Source organism: Bombyx mandarina, chromosome 24, assembly GCF_030267445.1.
Source record: "Bombyx mandarina strain Sakado chromosome 24, ASM3026744v2".
Classification (NCBI taxonomy): Eukaryota; Metazoa; Arthropoda; class Insecta; order Lepidoptera; family Bombycidae; genus Bombyx; species Bombyx mandarina.
The window spans coordinates 3,702,822-3,720,088 of record NC_143230.1 but is presented as its reverse complement, the minus strand read 5'-3'; the positions used below and the strand labels follow the sequence as shown (position 1 = coordinate 3,720,088).

Below are 17,267 nucleotides of genomic sequence, written 5' to 3'. Positions count from 1 at the left end.
AAATCCATTTAAATGGTACTTGTGAAGATGTATAAAAAATTGCTATAATATGTTTATTAGAGTTCAATCATACCGGTTTTATTGTATCCATTTTTGTTTGTAAAGTCAAACGAAAACAGCAGGATTCCCGCCTTATAAAATACCTTTTTTCCAATCACATTATCTAAGCCTCGATCGGGATTGGACTCTTTTTTTCCTACCTAAGCTGAGAGCCTTGAGAGGCTATATCAGCGTAGCCTTAACTAGTAGGTGAGCTCACGGGGCTCAAATCTGACGACGTTGCTAACACGAACCCTACCAGAATCTACCACCGGATCGGAAACGCGACCCACTGAAAAGATCCGGTGAAAAACTCAGTGGGCTGTGTCCAAGGGTTAATTTAGTCGTCGAGCCCTTCGTCGCAAGGGATAGATTCGACGTGAACGATGACCGGTGCTTGAGGTACCTAAAAGCACCGTTAGTAGATCGGGAGGATCCGAAATGACTCAAACGAGGTAGATTCGAGGTAAGGTGATGCGTTCTTCGCAAAACGCAACTGTCCCTCCCATCTACTCCTCGGGATATTAAGACCGTAGTCGTCATCCACTAGACCTCCTAGCAGACAGATTTTGTCAAGCCCTCTTGGATGACGTCGCCAACTTCACTTCTAAATAAAAATGCGAAGAAAAACCAATTTAAGTGTCATTTTTTCCTCTGTATGTGGTTAGTTTAGGAGTTTTAGTATCATCAACATACTTTTTTTTATATCAATGGTTTTTTTCCGAATCTCTATAATAAAACAAAAGAGAACAGTCATTATAACAGAACAAATTAATTCGAAGGCCTCTTAATTAGGGTCGAATTTACGATTTTTGGGCGATCACCAGTAAACATACATAGATGTGTGTACATTTTGGTTGAACTTTGTTGAAAATTTAATGATTTTATTAAAACATGTTCTAGCCTCATTTACAACACTGATTTCGGGTAACTGGTTTTTTGTCAGTTTCTAAATTAATGCAACCCTGTACTATTATAATAGAATTATTCGGAAAATAAATCGTAAAGTGTAGTTACATTTGCCACAAAAAAATATAGTTATATCTTGTTTTTAATATTAGTTTATACCAGGTCCGCCCGTGTGGGCCTCGAATACGGTAGGAGTTCAAATTGCCCTGAAATAGTAGCAGGATACAAGGGAATAGTAACTTTAAATCAAGGTGCAAAAACGACACTACATATTATATTGTACATTAGTGGGATAGTGGCATTTAAACTACTGCGATCTTCATGGAGTTGGGAGTGGAGTTTTTGGATAACACCAGCCGATGCGTATTCTGGCCGAATTATGGCGGACTCCCAGAAGACTAAGCCATTGACACCGGCTGTCCCATGGCGGTGTCCTAGGATACCCTGATGGGTCAGAACTAACCTACCAGACCAGAAAAACGATACAGTGCTCTCGCTATCGCTGGTTAGGAATCAGTAAAAGTTTTTTTTGGAAAGTAGGCAAATATAATTCTCTGCTACTTGGGGGGGAAATAGTAATATTATAGATTAAGCTGACCAGGCTTTATACCCGTAGCTACTGGGAAACTGCTAAACATAAGATGATCATGTAAAATCCTTTGATTTAGTTTTGTTTGTCGCCAGTTTCCTATTAGAATTTTGAGTGGAAGCAATTTGGGCTTTTTTTCATGACGCGGTCACCGGACTATTGTTTTAATTACTAGATGAACAGACGAAAGTTATAGCCAGCTTGGCGTTAAACAGATTTATTGAATTAACTGGTAACTATTGTTGGTAGGACCTCTTGTGAGTCCGCACGGGTAGGTACCACCACCCTGCTTATTTCTGCCGTGAAGCAGTAATGCGTTTCGCTTTAAAGGGTGGGGCAGCCGTTGTAACTATACTAAGACCTTAGAACTTATATCTCAAGGAAGGTGGCGGCATTTACGTTGTAGATGTCTATGGCCTCCAGTAACCACTTAACACCAGGCTGGCCGTGAGCTGGTCCACCTACCTAAGCAATAAATAAAAAAAATGTCAAATTTTCATGCCTTACCCACCTAAAATGCCACGTACCAGTGCGAGCTCAAAATACCAGACTCTACCACAAGTGATTAAGCAAAGTCAACTATTTAGCACATCTTATTTTTGTTCTACGAACTTATTATTATGTTTCAATATGGAAGTCATCCGTGAACATAATATAAGAGATTCTTCTTTCGACATTTGAGCCTCGTTAATGTTGGCTCTCGATACAATAACAATGGGCATCTCATTATTCTGGCCACGGTTCAAAATGGCAATTAATTTTATTGTTAAATAATAACCACTGTGCAATAGATGAGTTTTAATAATAGGCTGGGGAAAAAGTCTTTTCGCATTATTGTATGTATGAACTTGTAATAAAATCTCTTTGGCTATACTATTTGAATCTGGCTGGTTTTGGTATCATTAAAAGTTTATATTTTAAAGAAGATAATCTCAAATTCAAATCAGGTAAATGTGTGATTTTTATTTATTTTTCGTACTGTTTATGTCACACTTAAAGTATTAGGCAGTGTTGTTCATCCCACCGTGCGTTTTATTTGGAGATACAGTCAAGTCGTGAATATTAACTCAAATTCAACAGGAGCTATTTAAATCTTACATTTTCCTGTGAATAATTAAAAAACGTCTAGTTATCATTCATAACAAAAATCTGCTCATTCATTTCTACTGGTCCATTTTTATCTAACCATACATAGTGTTGATATTTCTGTTACTAATATTTTTGTGTGTGTTAACAAAACCGTTCATTAATTCTTAAAAGTTATGTATCTGACTGTTAGTTAAATACATGATTTTTCGTAAATTATTTATCATATTTTTTTATTTCAATTAATTTACTTTTATATAAGGCTTTCTATATTGTTTATGAATATTGTTTTTTTTTTAAATTAAATATTATCAAAGATCTATACTGAAATAAATAAAGTATTTTCGGATAACTCAAACCTAACCTAAAATTTGTTATGTTTTCTCCAATTAATAGAAACTTTATATACTTTAAAACATAACAATATACTTGTTTCTATAAAAATGCACACTGTTATTAAAGTTTTGTTAAAAATTAAAAATTATTCAAATATCATAAAACTGAATAATAAATTTTATTAAAATTTCATCCATTCAATGTCACCTCAGGTTTCTCTCTTAACGGAGAACTTCTGATGGATGCCCTTGGCGGGGAGACGACATTCGCAGATGTCCAAGGCGATAATTTCGTACCGGCTTGCACGCTTGGAGTCGGGCAGAAGGCCAGGTAAGAACAGAACTAGCTTATCTCAAAAGAGGTCTAAAAATAGTGCAAAAATGAGAACAGACGTTAACTAATCAGTTCTACAAACGGTTTTATCGGCAGGACAGCCAAGTGCTCTCACCAGAAGTTAACAAGTAACGGTGGCACCACAGCTGAGCAAATCTCAAAACGATTTGGTCCAAATAATTCCTCAAAGCAATCTCTAGTGAACATGAAGATCTCTCTGGATCTACACTTAGATCTCACTGTATAACAAGTGTTTCCAAAACCGGACCAATAAGGGTTATTTCTGTGAAACCAGGATAATAGTTAAAAGATAACACTAAACGCAAGTTACATTCATTATTTTTCTTATCAGGTTGACATATGGACAAGATGTGAACACTCTAAAATACTTCACGACCTGCGGTCTTCAAGAGGGATACGAACCTTTCTGTGTGTAAGTACGATTATATTGTTTAAGAATTTAAGTTCCGATATTGGGCTAGTCCATAAAACTTTGCAAGACAAATATATTGATCTTACGATTACACCAAATCTTCTGTTTGATTATTTCTATCATAAACAGTTATGAATAGTAGAATGATTCGTTGGAATTATAAGATTATTATTATGAAACATTATGTAACTAAACGAATAGCCAATTATACGCTACGCTCTTTTTAATCAATCATCATATTATGTTTTTGCTAGATATTGGTGAGTTAATAATTTTTAGTTGTGTTTGCTAGCTATGTGGACTTATATACCTTAGCCATTACCTGCCATTCTATTTTTCATCGACAGCAACATGAAAAGAGATGTCACTCATTGGTACACAAAAGACCAGCCCATCTATGAAAACACAGATGAAATGGCCGACACAAGAATCGATGTAACCAGAATACCAGCTGGATCAGGTACCTAAGAAACTTTAAAACTAACTATTAAGGTTACAGTTTTGAAATTTCAGATATTATAGGTATAATATTAAGCAATGCGTCATAATTTACTTAAATATTATAACTTTGCTTAAAGATTATAATATAGCGAAGTATTTCTTGACTAGTTTAAATTAAGTAATATATTACAGAGACTCCACCATGTCTGAAAATATCTCACAACACATTCGAAACGATGGAAAAAGCCAACTGGGAGTTTCTGCGTTTGTCTCTACCGGTCATTTGCCATTCGCAGTTTATAGAGTAAGTACATTTACAGTTTCGGTTTGGAGAAGTCGTTGTGGCCTGAAGGATAAGATGTCCGGTGCATTCGTACGTAGCGATGCACCGGTGTTCGAATCCCGCAGGCGGGTACCAATTTTTCTAATGAAATACGTACTCAACAAATGTTCACGATTGACTTCCACGGTGAAGGAATAACATCATGTAATAAAAATCAAACCCGCAAAATTATAATTTGCGTAATCACTGGTGGTAGGACCTCTTGGGAGTCCGCACGGGCAGGTACCACCACGCCGCTTATTTCCGCCATGAAGCAGTAATGCGTTTCGTTTCGAAGGGTGGGGTAGCCGTTGTAACTATACTGAGATCTTAGAACTTATATCTCGAGGTGGGTGGCGCATTTACGTTGTAGATGTCTATGGGCTCCAGTAAACCACTTAACACCAGGTGGGCTGTGAGCTCGTCCATCCATCCATCTAAGCAATAAAAAAAAGGACTTTGAACATTAAGCAGTATCAACCTTAAACAGCTTTGAACATAAATCTGGTGTTGGTAAGAGAGAAGAGATAGTTATAACATAATTTTATCCCAGTGAATCAGAGAAAGCACGACGCTGGGTAGAGATTAAGGAACGTCAGCAGATCCTCATGAAAGAGGCTACCGAAGCTCAGATGCCAGCTCACATCGACCAAATCATGAGGAGTGGATTTACTATGAATGACATAAAAGGTAGTACATTCAATTCTAATTGCAGTTGACCAAAGAACACATAAGAATCTCTACTCACATATGAGATTTTTATTAACTTACTATTAACTTTAAGAGTATACCTCGATTTCTATATATTATGGGTAAACTCATATTTCTTTCTATTGTATTAGTGGTTTATTATTGTATTAAAACAGATGGGTAAAGTTTGTTCATAAAAATCGGTAGTCATCTTTAAAAAATATTACACTAAAATCATTTACAATATTTCAAAAGTAATGGCTATTTAATTATTGACTAAAGTTCGTATCGTTTTTTTTTTTATATTTGGGACTTTTTGAATGTTTTTTGATCATTCTATTATATCAAAGTGAAACTCGATTATAATGATAAGTTCGTGTGCAATTTACTATCTTCTGCTTCTGACTAACTTTCGGTACTAGCTGCACTGCAATTTTTGTATCTCTTATTCTATTGACATTGGATTCCGTGTCCAGGTCTACACTACGAAGACAATCAAGAAGAGATCCAGAGCTCCAAAGTGAAACGTCAGCCGTCCAGACCACCACGTAAGGGTTCAGTCACACGCGGTGTCACGATACAGAATTACAATGCACCATCAGGTTACTTTTTGGAGTTTTGTGAGATTGGCTTCTATGTGTTCACGTTTTTCTGTATCGCCATTCATTTCTTACTATACACTTGGACTGTGGTTCGTAGATACTCTTGTTTGTAGGTCACGGATGCTCATACACAAATATTTGATCTATAAAATATGTAAATAACTATGACTAAAATATGTAAATAGCGGTCCTAAAATCATAAAATTATCTTTTTTCGCATTCGACACTTCTCAAATGTAAACCCAATACGATTCGATTTAAACTGAAATAATTTATGTTGGAAATAATTAAAAGTCTTCCAAGCTATTTAGAATAAAACCATTTAATAGCATATTGCAGTTTTCGGATACTGTTGTTATCCAAATTCACTGTGCAGACCCTTGAATTGAACTTTGTTTAACATCGTTATTGTTTTTGAAGTTCCTGGTGGAAATTTATCATGAGACCCAGTAACCTCAACTAACGTTGAGTCTCGAAGAGAAATTGTAACGAATATGCTAATTATAATTAATTGGTGTTTTTATGAGCGAAATCAAATTAGTAAACAAATCAACAAGGATTGTTTCATATTATCCATATAAAAAATTTGTTGTTTAAAATTCATTGGATGAAAACGAACACATCGCAAGTTTTAGCTTTTGATCTGTTTCTTCATACATTTGTGTACTTGTTTGTTCTACTATTCTTGCGTTTTTTTTAATACGACTTTTTCGTATCTTGTAGTAGTAATTGAACAAGAAGCTCGTGGATGTGCAATATTTTTATGGTAACAGATATTTACAAACATTTCTATATCGGGCCATATAATTTTTTTGTTAAATATCCTGAAATTCTGTCCGTCAATTTGTAAGAATCCTTTGTTAAATTTTTCATTGCCAAAAGCCGGTTATGATCATTCCGTCTAAATCCTGATTATAACTCATGGATGCAGCTGAACTGCACCCAAATCAGTGAATGAATCGTTGATGAGAATAAAAAGTCCTGTAGTGTACTTGAAATAAAGTTTTATGGATCTAGGACAACAAGTAAATGGAATTCATCGATCCACCAGTGAAGCAGAAATGGCGAAATATGAATTAGGCGCTCAAACTTTAGCGCCAGATGAGAAGAAAGACAAAAGAGGACGTTCTCCTTTCAAGTGAGTATTCCGCGCGAAAATGTTTATCTTTATTGTAATGAAGGTGAGAATACCCACTTAAAGGGGAAAAAAACAAAAAAGATGCATTTTTGGGAACAAAAATTGAGTGACAGAAAGAAAACATTCCATATTTTGTTAGTTTACCAAATAGTTGTGATATATCGAATCATTTAGAACTTTTTTATGATAATTAATAATAATGACCCCTGCCCGTTGGACCGATTGCACCGGTGCATCGCTCGATACGAATGCATCGGACGTCTTATTCTTTAGGCCACGACATGACGATATGCTGGGAGAGATTGGATGCGGAAGGCGGAGGATCGTTCATTGTGGCGGACTATGGGAGAGGCCTACATCCAGCAGTGGATTGATACAGGCTGATGATGATGATGAATAATAATGACTGTTATTGAATGAGTTTTTGATTTAGTCATAAAGCAACTGTTTCAGGTTTTTAGTTTAGACTTAATACAATTACGTGAATTGCTTCCCGGTAGATTTTTCAAGAGCAAACGCGGCGAGAGCAGCGATCGCGCCAAAATCCGCAAGTCCAAAACACCAGATCCCTTCAGCGACACCGAACTGTCTCCTGACAGGGGAACTAAGAGACCCAACCCTCAGATCAAGGTGTCTCAGGTAACAAAAGAAATTAAGAAATTAACTATTGGACGTGTAATTTTGGTATTTATTTACAGAAATCTTCCCACATGCTGTTTTAATTAAATTTCTACATGACCCAATTCGACTAATTCCCTTAAATAATAGATCCCTTTTGTCCTCCTTTTCTAATTTACAAAGCAGTTAAATTGAAGGCCAAAGTTATCTCAAACATAATGGCTATAGCGACCAAATGAACCAAAAAATAAAACAAGAGAGATTTTAATGCAGCTTAATTGAACTCATATTTTCTTGATTCCGTTAGTTGCAAATAACTTCACGATAGACAAGCATAATAGGAAACAAAAAGCTGCCTTCAAAGGAGGAAAAAAGTTTCATACATCCTTTAACGTATCAATAAGACGTGTAATTAAAACACTGTATTAGTAAATTAAATTGGCTAAAATCTATAGCTTTTTTAAAGGTATTCATAAAAAAAATAAAAATATTACATAGTTTCAGTTATTACCTTAGCAGCGGTTTTGTCAATTTCTCTACTGGGTCCAATCTTGCAAGTTTCTTAAATCCTTAAATGTTTAACTTCTGTAACTCAATGTACTTTAATTTCAAAGCAACTACTGCACAATTCGCTCACATGATTTTGGTCTTTCGCCTGTTTTTATTTTGTTAACACTTTTCTGTTTTATGTTCACCTTTATGTTTTTTCATTACCCGAAGCCGAACCAAAGGTATAATAATGGCACGCAGCCCCGAGCAAGCAGACCCAACTTGTATGGAAGTCAAAGCGGTCTTAACGTAAGTTCCAAAGTGCCATTCAATTTTCCAATGTGATTAAAAACTATAGGAAATGTTGCTCTAACTAAAAACTGTATAGCTTCATATGTATGATTCTTTGATATGACACGTTTATTTATTAACTGTACAGAAATTTATATTATAAAGTGCGAATAATTTAATCAATTACGGTCGATATGGTATAGTGATTAATAAAATAGTTTTCGGAAGTAATTATCAGAAAATATAAATAAACTTAAGATGATTTAATTTAAGAACTATATTTGGTACATTAGCTGTAGTCGTCGTGGTCTAAAGCGCGCGCGTGCCGCGGTAACACTAAAGTCACTTTTACGGCTTAATCTAGCGTTAATTATTTTTATTATGATTCATTAACAATTTAGACGGTAGCAAAATATCGAAATGTCGACAAATATCATCTCAGTCGTTCGCGACCACTAAAACAACTACATATCGTAAACTGTGATAATGTACGCGCTGAGATAAATAAAAACTCTTCATGGAAGTAGTAATTTGAACTCTATTTAACACTTTCAACACGTAAGGTACGCTTCGCAATTTGCAATTTACTTAATTCATTTCGCTTCAGGTAACCCAATCACTGTTTGATTTCGAGTAGAATCTATTATTAGCTTCCTTCACGTCATCTTTGCCACGCTTTTATAGTCAATACGATATGCCTACAATTTTCCATTCGAAAAATCCGTTTTCGCTATTTAACCAGAGATGGCGTTACTCGCATCCGCAATAAAATACTACTACGAATCTAATCAACTTCAGGTTAAACCGCAAAATTAATTTTGATTACAATACTGAAAATCGTTGAAAATGTTATCTGGACATACGCAGATGGCGACTCCAACTCAGGAGAGAAAGCAGTTAATGACAACCACGAATCTGTCGGCCGCTGCGACGGAGACCGTCGGCAACGAGATATTCGACTCCGAGTGCTTAAAGCTCATTAATGAATACTTCTACGGAGTCAGGTTAGTGTTTAGTTTAGTTTAGTCCTCGCGTCTTCTTGCGGGGGCGAAGATCGGACTTCGGGACAAGTCCTCTCTGCCCGGCCTTGAACTCCCCGCCTTACAAAACATGGATGGTAAGTTAAATTTTTTTAGAAATACATAATCGGATGAATGATTTTTATTTACGTTGTAGATGTCTATGGGCTCCACTCACCTTGAGATATGAGTTCTAAGGTTCCCCCTTCCCCACCCTTCAAACCGAAACGCATTACTGCTTCACGGCAGAAATGGGCAGGGTGGTGATACCTACACACGCGAACCCACAAGAGGTCCTACCACCAGTAATAGACCTGATAATATATTACCTAAATTAAGAACGTAATTTGCTATCCGAAAACATTCTTGGTTTAAAGTCTCGTGTGAACCAATAATACGATATACCTAACTTATAGAAGTACTAACTGGAAGTTTTAACGAATTCCCTCTGGTACCGCCCAAGCGTAACAGCTATAGCTCTACCGATCGAAACTTTTATTCGTGAAATGATTTCCAGAATATTCCCTGGCCAAGACCCAACTCACGTGTACATTGGATGGGTGACCACTCAGTACCACTTGCACTCGAAAGACTTCAACCAAAACAAGGTGATGAAGTCATCAGTCATCATCACCGACGACTACGATCGGGTCATTGAAAGGTGAGCGAATCCTCATCGTGAATTGCCCTTCTGATTCACTGGCCCTTTTTATAATTGGCCAATCAAACTTTAATTGGTACATAAGGCCCGTCTGATCGCATAAGGGCCAGTTGTAGATTTAGGGTCCATTTACACAGACCGGATCGTATACGATTGGAATTGGCCAAAGCGAAGCCGCCAACTATATTTTTTTTATTGCCTCGTAGGCAGACGATCATACGGTCCACCTGATGGTAAGTGGTCACCGTTGCTCATGGACGTCAGAAATGCCAGGGGCAGAGCCAAGCCGCTGCCTACCATTAAGTACTCTCCGCAAGCCTCGTTTGAAGAAGTACATGTTATAGCGCATTTCACATAGACTGGCTGGAGGAGATCTGAAATCGGATGCGCACGCAATTGGAGCTCCTTTTATTATTTCACACGCAGCGCATTCAAGCATTCTTAATGACCAAAAAAGCGCACATGCAAAAATAAACTTTATACAATTACTCAAAACTTCGTTTCCAACGTGATAAAAATCTAAACTCCTCTTCGAGCCGGTCTGTTCGAACGGATCCTTAAAATTAGTCCCTTTTCATTCAGCGTAAACCGTCAGTCCTGCTACATGGTCCGAGCTGATGAGCTTTACAACGAAGTGATGGCGGAAGCCACGGCCAAGGGCGCGTCCCAAGGAATGTTTATTGGATGTTCAGTGGACACTTCCACCGGGACTGTAGCTTTCACATGCGAGGGAAAAAGCACTAGCATTAAATTCAAGGTATGTTATTTCTATATTCTTTTCTAATTGCATTTGCGAGCTATTGAAAAAAATTTACGACCATTTTAAATTGTAAAATAAAATGAAAACAAAATCCTGTTAATCTATATGTATAAAAATGAATTGCTGTTCGTTAGTCTCGCTAAAACTCGAGAACGGCGGAACGATTTGGCTTATTTTGGTCTTGAATTATTTGTGAAAGTTCAGAGAAGATTTAAAAGGTAGATAAGTATGAAATGCTCGGAAATAAATAAAAATAACAATTTTTATTCTCCTTTGATGTGTCCCCCGTCGGACGGATTCCTTTTGTTTGTTTTAAGTTTATTTTATTTAGTTTAGGTCTTTTATTTATCGATTGAGGCACTATGAAGTCTGTCGGTTCAGCTAGTCATTAATTTGGATATACCGCAATAGAATATTGTAAAAATAATATTGAACAATATAGAACTTGACTATGCGTTGGATATCCCAGATGGAACCAGAGACCAAATTATTCCCGGCGATCTTCGTCGAAGCGACATCGAAGGAGATCCTCCAGATAGAGCTGGGCAGGTCTCCGACAAGTCTGCCGCTGAGTGCCGCGGTGCTACCAACGAGCGACAAGCACGTGACGCCGCAGTTCCCGCCCAGGCTGAAAGTGCAGTGTCTCAAGCCGCATCAGTGGGCTAGAGTAAGAAACTATGTACTTTATTTGCCATTCATTTTTTTAAGGCATTTTATGACCTGGTAACTAAGACCTTTAAGTCATGTCTTATTTTAATTTATATTTTTATGAAAAATGATAATATGGAGTGAAATGAAATGAGATGAGATGATATGGGATGAAATATAATCTTAGTAAAATGGTGGTCGTTTACTGAGATCTTTTCAGTGGACTGTTTGGAGGATCACAAAAAATTACGTCCAGCGACTTTGTTTCATTTTCCCACATTAGTGCATTTTCACATATACTAAATAATTAATTAACCACCGTTATTACACATTTAAACCTGAAGAAACACTAAATAGACAAAATAAAACAAATCACAAAACTTCACTCTACGCGTTCCCGCCAAAAAGTCCTATTGACATTCAATTTCTTTAGAGCTCATAGCTTCGTTCCCCACAACTTGAATGACGTCACCTCTTCTCGAAACTTCTGACCAAAGTATCAACTAAAATGACAGCTATGTTCGCTTTCAATCTGGTCGCATAAATATAAACGGTGGGAGATTCATTTTTATTAAAGCCGGTTTTAATGCAGCATTCTTATTATGATCTAGGTACCAAATTCATCATTGCAAGTGCACGCTCTAAAGCTGTCTGACATACGAGGCTGGTCGATGCTGTGCGAAGACGCAGTTTCTATGCTCGCATTGCACATACCAGGTGAGTTTCTATCTACGAATAAACAGACCTATTATTTATTCGTAGGTTTCTATAAAATGTCGATTGGGAATAGTGTATAATTTTAACAAATCGTATTCCTGTTGAAATTTGCTGCCCCAAAACCGTTGCAAGTTATGTTGAACCTTCATAAACTCGTTTCACAGAGGAAGACCGGTGCATCGACATATTGGAGCTTATCGAAATGGATAAGCTGTTGAGCTTCCACTCGCACACCCTCACGTTATATGCAGCTTTATGCTACCAAAGCAACTACAGGTTTGTACCACATGACCAGAACCTAACCTAACAGAATCCGCCACACGTCTGAATCCCCGTGATATTTTTATGAGATACTAGCCGACCCGGCAGACTTTGTAGTGCCTCAATCGATAAATAAAAAACCTAAAGTTTTGTACAAAATAAACTTAAAACAAACAAAAGGAATACGTCCGACAGGGGTCACATGAAAGGAAAAAAAAAATGATATTTTTATTTAAGTAATTCTGAGCATTTTCATATTTATTTACCTTTTAAACCTTCTTTGGACTTTCACAAATAATTCAAGACCAAAATTAGCCAAATCGGTCCAGCCGTTCTCGAGTTTTAGCGAAACTAACGAATAGCAATTCATTTTTATATATATAGATGTTGCATGTATACTAGGTTTTAAACATTGGAGTCTGGCGGTCGATCAGGAAGCTGGAAGACCTTTGCTGGATAATTCACTAAACCCAGACTTTTTTCACAGGGCTGCCCACGCTTTATGCCAGCACGTAGATCAGAAGCAATTGTTATACGCCATCAAGTCCCAGTACATGTCCGGGCCACTGCGCCAGGGATTCTACGATCTACTCATTGCTCTACATTTAGAATCGCACGCAACCACGATGTAAGTAACAAAGTTTTAAGGCTTCGTCAAACAGAACGCGTACTTAGCGCTGCGTTTTAACGTCGCGCTCTTTTCGTGTCACACAAATTGACTAGATGAGCCCAACGCTTCTTGGCGCAACGTAACATTCGCCAAATCATAGTGCCTTTCGATAGCAGTGTGAACATTAAAAAGTATTAAGAAGTCGAGTGATTCAGATGTGGCATTGTATAAGCATGGGTATTTTCTAACAAATTCTTTAAATTTTTCGGGCATTATCCAGTATTTTAATACACATTCGTTCGGACGCTAAAATAAAATTTGTAAAAAATTACAACGGCTGACGTCAAAGCGTCTTAACCCTGCGACAGAGCGTTGCACATTGCTAGCTTTTTTTTCCTACCTATTCTGATAGCCTTGAGAGGCTATTTCAGCTTCACCCTAACATGTAGGTGAGCTCGCGGGGCTCAAACTGGAGTGTTGCTAGCACTGGCCCCAGCAAGAGCAGTGCTTCGCAGAATCTACCACTGGATTGGAAACGCGACCCACTGAGAAGATCCGGCGAGAAACTCAGTGGGCCGTACTTCTACCGTTGGCGCTGTGTTTAACAGTTTATTACCATTGTATTACACCACATCTCGGCGTCATAGCGCGCCGTCAGTTTAGCGTTCTGACGCGCGCTAAGTACGCGTTCTGTTTGACGAAGCCTTTAATGTTTTAACTATCACGTCAAGTAACAAAGTACGTTCTTAATTCGACTTTATGTTTTTTTTTTGTATGGCTATTAATATTTCAATATGTTCAGTTGTAAGTGTAGGGAATATTGTGAGTCACACCGGCGAAGTGCATTTCGGTGTGACGTTTAGGATAGCTAAGGTGACTTCAATCCCGTGGCTAAACCTTTTTTCCTGTTAATTTTTTTACTGGTGGTAGGACCTCTAGTGATTGCACGCGGGCAGGTACCACCACCCTGCCTATTTCTGCCGTGAAGCAGTAATGCGTTTCGATTTGAAGGGTGGGACAGCCGTTCTAACTATACTAGAGACCTTAGAACTTATATCTCAAGGTGTGTGGCGCATTTACGTCGTAGATGTCTATGGGCTCCAGTAATCACTTAACACCAGGTGGTCTGTGAGTTCGTCCACCCATCTAAGCAATAAAAAAAAGGTGACTCAGCCCTGTGGCTAATAAGGTTTAGTTCCTGTTCGTTTTGATCAAAAATTCTGGTTTGCTGTTCCAAGGGAAACCTGCAAGAATGAATTCGTCATACCCCTGGGGCCGGAGCTGAAGGTTCTGTACGACGAGCCCGACATGGGGCACAGCCTCCGCTCGCTACAGACGGAGAGCGTCAGACCGCAGTTGGAAATGACCGATATCACGTAAGTAGAAATCTCATTCGAACTCTGTCTAATTCATAACCGATTTTGGAACGAAGTTCCTTATGGGACGATGCGGAGGGGAACCGGGAAAAAACGTCCGTAACGTAAGATTTTTTCTATTTAGTTTGTTATCAACAGATGTGGCTGCACGTAAATTCAACAATTCCTGAATCGCGGTGACGAGATGTTACACAGTTGATAGACGTTCTCGTATATCGCTTGCTAAATCATACTTACTTGGCGTAGGGGATACCGTGATCATGCAGGCGGTTCCCGCTGGGCGAGGCTGCCCCATTGCACTGCGGAGTGGTTGACCCTTGCGATTATTTTTTTTTTTATCAATAAAAAAATCATAATAAAAATTGTATACCCGAATAAATATTTTCTTTATACCTCGAATAGAACTTAAAATTAATATTTTTATAATAAGAAACTTCGTTCCTATCCGGTGTCCCACGACACCACACATCTTTTTTGTTTATTTTATTACAGTATTGGTGTATCTGGCTAATGATACTATCGAGTGCTATATTCGTATATAACCTATAAATACTTTATTAATACACACTAAATAACATACTAGTCGTTCCAAAAATTACTGTTATTTAAGACCTTAAATGTGAACGAGGTCTAAGAGACCTAGTCCGTATCTTTTTTTTATTTTATTGTTTATTGCTTAGATGGGTGGACGAGCTGACAGCCCACCTGGTGATAAGTGGTTACTGGAGCCCATAGATATCTAGAACGTAAATGCGCCACCCACATTGAGATATAAGTTCTAAGGTCTCAAATATAGTTACAACGGCTGCCCCACCCTTCAAACCGAAACGCATTACTGCTTCACGGCAGAAATAGGCAGGGTGGTGGTACCCACCCGCGCGGACTCACAAGAGGTCCTACCACCAGTAATTACGCAAATTATAATTTTGCGGGTTTCATTTTTATTACACGATGTTATTCCTTCACCGTGGAAGTCAATCGTGAACATTTGTTGAGTACGTATTTCATTAGAAAAATTGGTACCCGCCTGCGGGATTTGAACACCAGTGCATCGCTTCAACACGAATGCACCGGACGTCTTATCCTTTTAGGCCACGACGACTTCTTTGTGTACAGCACACGCTAAGAAACACCTGCACATCTCTGTCATTCGGAGTCCGTAACTTTAATTTGCTTTGGCGTAGGAAAGAGATGAATATATATCTAAAATATTGTGTTAAAACAAATAGTGTGTGGACGTGAACTCATTAATGTTCTTCGTTCACAGGGAAAAAAGTATAATGGACATAAGTAATCTGTACTCTCCGAAGTTCCCTCTGGAAGTTGTCCGTGAATTCGTGATGCAGGCACTCGCGGAGGCCGTGGAAACTAACCAGGTCCACAACAGAGATCCGGTCGGTGGAAGCAACGAGAATCTCTTCCTGTAAGTGCTTGCGATATTAAAGTGGCACTGAGCAGGACACATTGCTCGCAGAACGGATGGCCGTTGGCGCCAGAAAGTTCTTGAGTGGCGACCGCGTGCTGGAAGACGTAGCGTGTGTAGGCCTCCCAAAAGATGGACCGACGATCTATTGAGGTTGTGGGGATCCGCTGGATGTAGGCAACGCAGGACCGGTCTATGTGGCGAGGCTTGGGGTAGGCCTATGTGCAGCAGTGGACGTCCATAGGCTGATAAGAAGAAGAAGTGCTTTTGCTCTAGTCCTTTTATTTGTAGGCTTTTAACCAATCTTCAAACTGCTATTTTATTTTAGGCCGCTAATTAAGCTCGTGGACCGTCTACTCCTGGTCGGAAAAATGCGCGACGAAGACGTTGAGAAACTTCTCATCATGATCAACCCCGAGACCTGGGATCCAACGTTCAATAAAGGTACCCACATTTTTATTAATATCAAGTGGCTTGCTATATCGCCAGACAAACTAACGTATATGAACAATGTTAGTGACAAAACCAAGCTTTTCCATGAACCCAGCTACTCAACCCTCCTATGAAGATTTGCACGTGACAACACCAAGGAAAGGTTTTCTTCTTAAGCAAACACCCCATGTTCCAGATTTTATCCTATGCTAAAACTCGTATAAGACTATAAAGTTCGCTTGGGCCCCAAATACCAAGCACATTAAATTGGTCTCGAAATAAAATCGAGGTACCGTAGTAATAATAATTTCTTCTTCTTTGTCTCCATCTTATCCCACTAGGATAGGGGTCGGCACAGCGAATTTTCTATTCCATTCTCCTCTATCAGCCGCCATCTCAACACTCATTCCTCTCTCTCTCATATCGTCATTCACACACTCCATCCATGTCTTCTTCAGTCGACCTCTTCCCACTCTAGTAGTAATAATAATATGATGATCAAAAACTAAAACTCCTCTCTGACGTCAAATGGCCTGGAGTAACAAAGATACCGGTATCAATTCTGGAACCAACTTCTTTATTTCTAACAGAAGGCAAAGACGAACACCGAAAAGGACTTCTTCACATGAAAATGGCTGAAGGCGCTAAATTGCAAATGTGTTATTTGCTCCAACATCTGAACGATATGCAGCTACGTCACAGGGTTGAATCTATAGTGGCCTTTGCTCATGACTTTGTCGGGGACCTGCAGTCCGACCAGTTGAGGTAAGGACAATTACAGATATATGGGTATTGATGTGTGTTCCTTGGAATCCAATTTCGGCTGTTGCTTGGTTGAAGATTTCTTCAAGCGGACTTCTACCAAAATAGACCCATAGTACATACCATATAATCTAGTTATTTTCTTTCCAAATTCACCTTTAAATAATAATAATAATAGTAATAACTGAAAACAAATCACGCTCGGTCATCCGGCCTCAAATTAGGATACCCTGTGTTATGGATACCAAAGACTGATCTATATAGCTTAAATACATACAAATA

General features: G+C 38.4%; 1 protein-coding gene across 50 annotated transcripts in view; it reads left to right on the top strand.

The window, feature by feature from the left end:
* RyR (Ryanodine receptor) overlaps nucleotides 1-17,267 on the top strand; it is a 167,339-nt gene that overhangs the window by 74,240 nt on the left and 75,832 nt on the right. For 47 of the 50 annotated variants that reach the window (XM_089738147.1, XM_089738146.1, XM_089738143.1 and 44 more), the window contains 20 exons: nucleotides 3,172-3,289; nucleotides 3,645-3,725; nucleotides 4,073-4,185; nucleotides 4,359-4,470; nucleotides 5,042-5,178; nucleotides 5,655-5,780; nucleotides 6,798-6,918; nucleotides 7,419-7,557; nucleotides 8,257-8,334; nucleotides 9,184-9,320; nucleotides 9,853-9,996; nucleotides 10,579-10,753; nucleotides 11,226-11,423; nucleotides 12,016-12,121; nucleotides 12,286-12,397; nucleotides 12,870-13,010; nucleotides 14,231-14,368; nucleotides 15,636-15,791; nucleotides 16,120-16,235; nucleotides 16,814-16,988. In XM_089738147.1, coding sequence (XP_089594273.1) covers nucleotides 3,172-3,289; nucleotides 3,645-3,725; nucleotides 4,073-4,185; nucleotides 4,359-4,470; nucleotides 5,042-5,178; nucleotides 5,655-5,780; nucleotides 6,798-6,918; nucleotides 7,419-7,557; nucleotides 8,257-8,334; nucleotides 9,184-9,320; nucleotides 9,853-9,996; nucleotides 10,579-10,753; nucleotides 11,226-11,423; nucleotides 12,016-12,121; nucleotides 12,286-12,397; nucleotides 12,870-13,010; nucleotides 14,231-14,368; nucleotides 15,636-15,791; nucleotides 16,120-16,235; nucleotides 16,814-16,988 — 2,623 coding nt within the window. The remainder of the gene's footprint in view (nucleotides 1-3,171; nucleotides 3,290-3,644; nucleotides 3,726-4,072; nucleotides 4,186-4,358; nucleotides 4,471-5,041; nucleotides 5,179-5,654; nucleotides 5,781-6,797; nucleotides 6,919-7,418; nucleotides 7,558-8,256; nucleotides 8,335-9,183; nucleotides 9,321-9,852; nucleotides 9,997-10,578; nucleotides 10,754-11,225; nucleotides 11,424-12,015; nucleotides 12,122-12,285; nucleotides 12,398-12,869; nucleotides 13,011-14,230; nucleotides 14,369-15,635; nucleotides 15,792-16,119; nucleotides 16,236-16,813; nucleotides 16,989-17,267) is intronic. The other 3 variants (XM_089738141.1, XM_089738122.1, XM_089738131.1) reach the window with 2 other exon arrangements.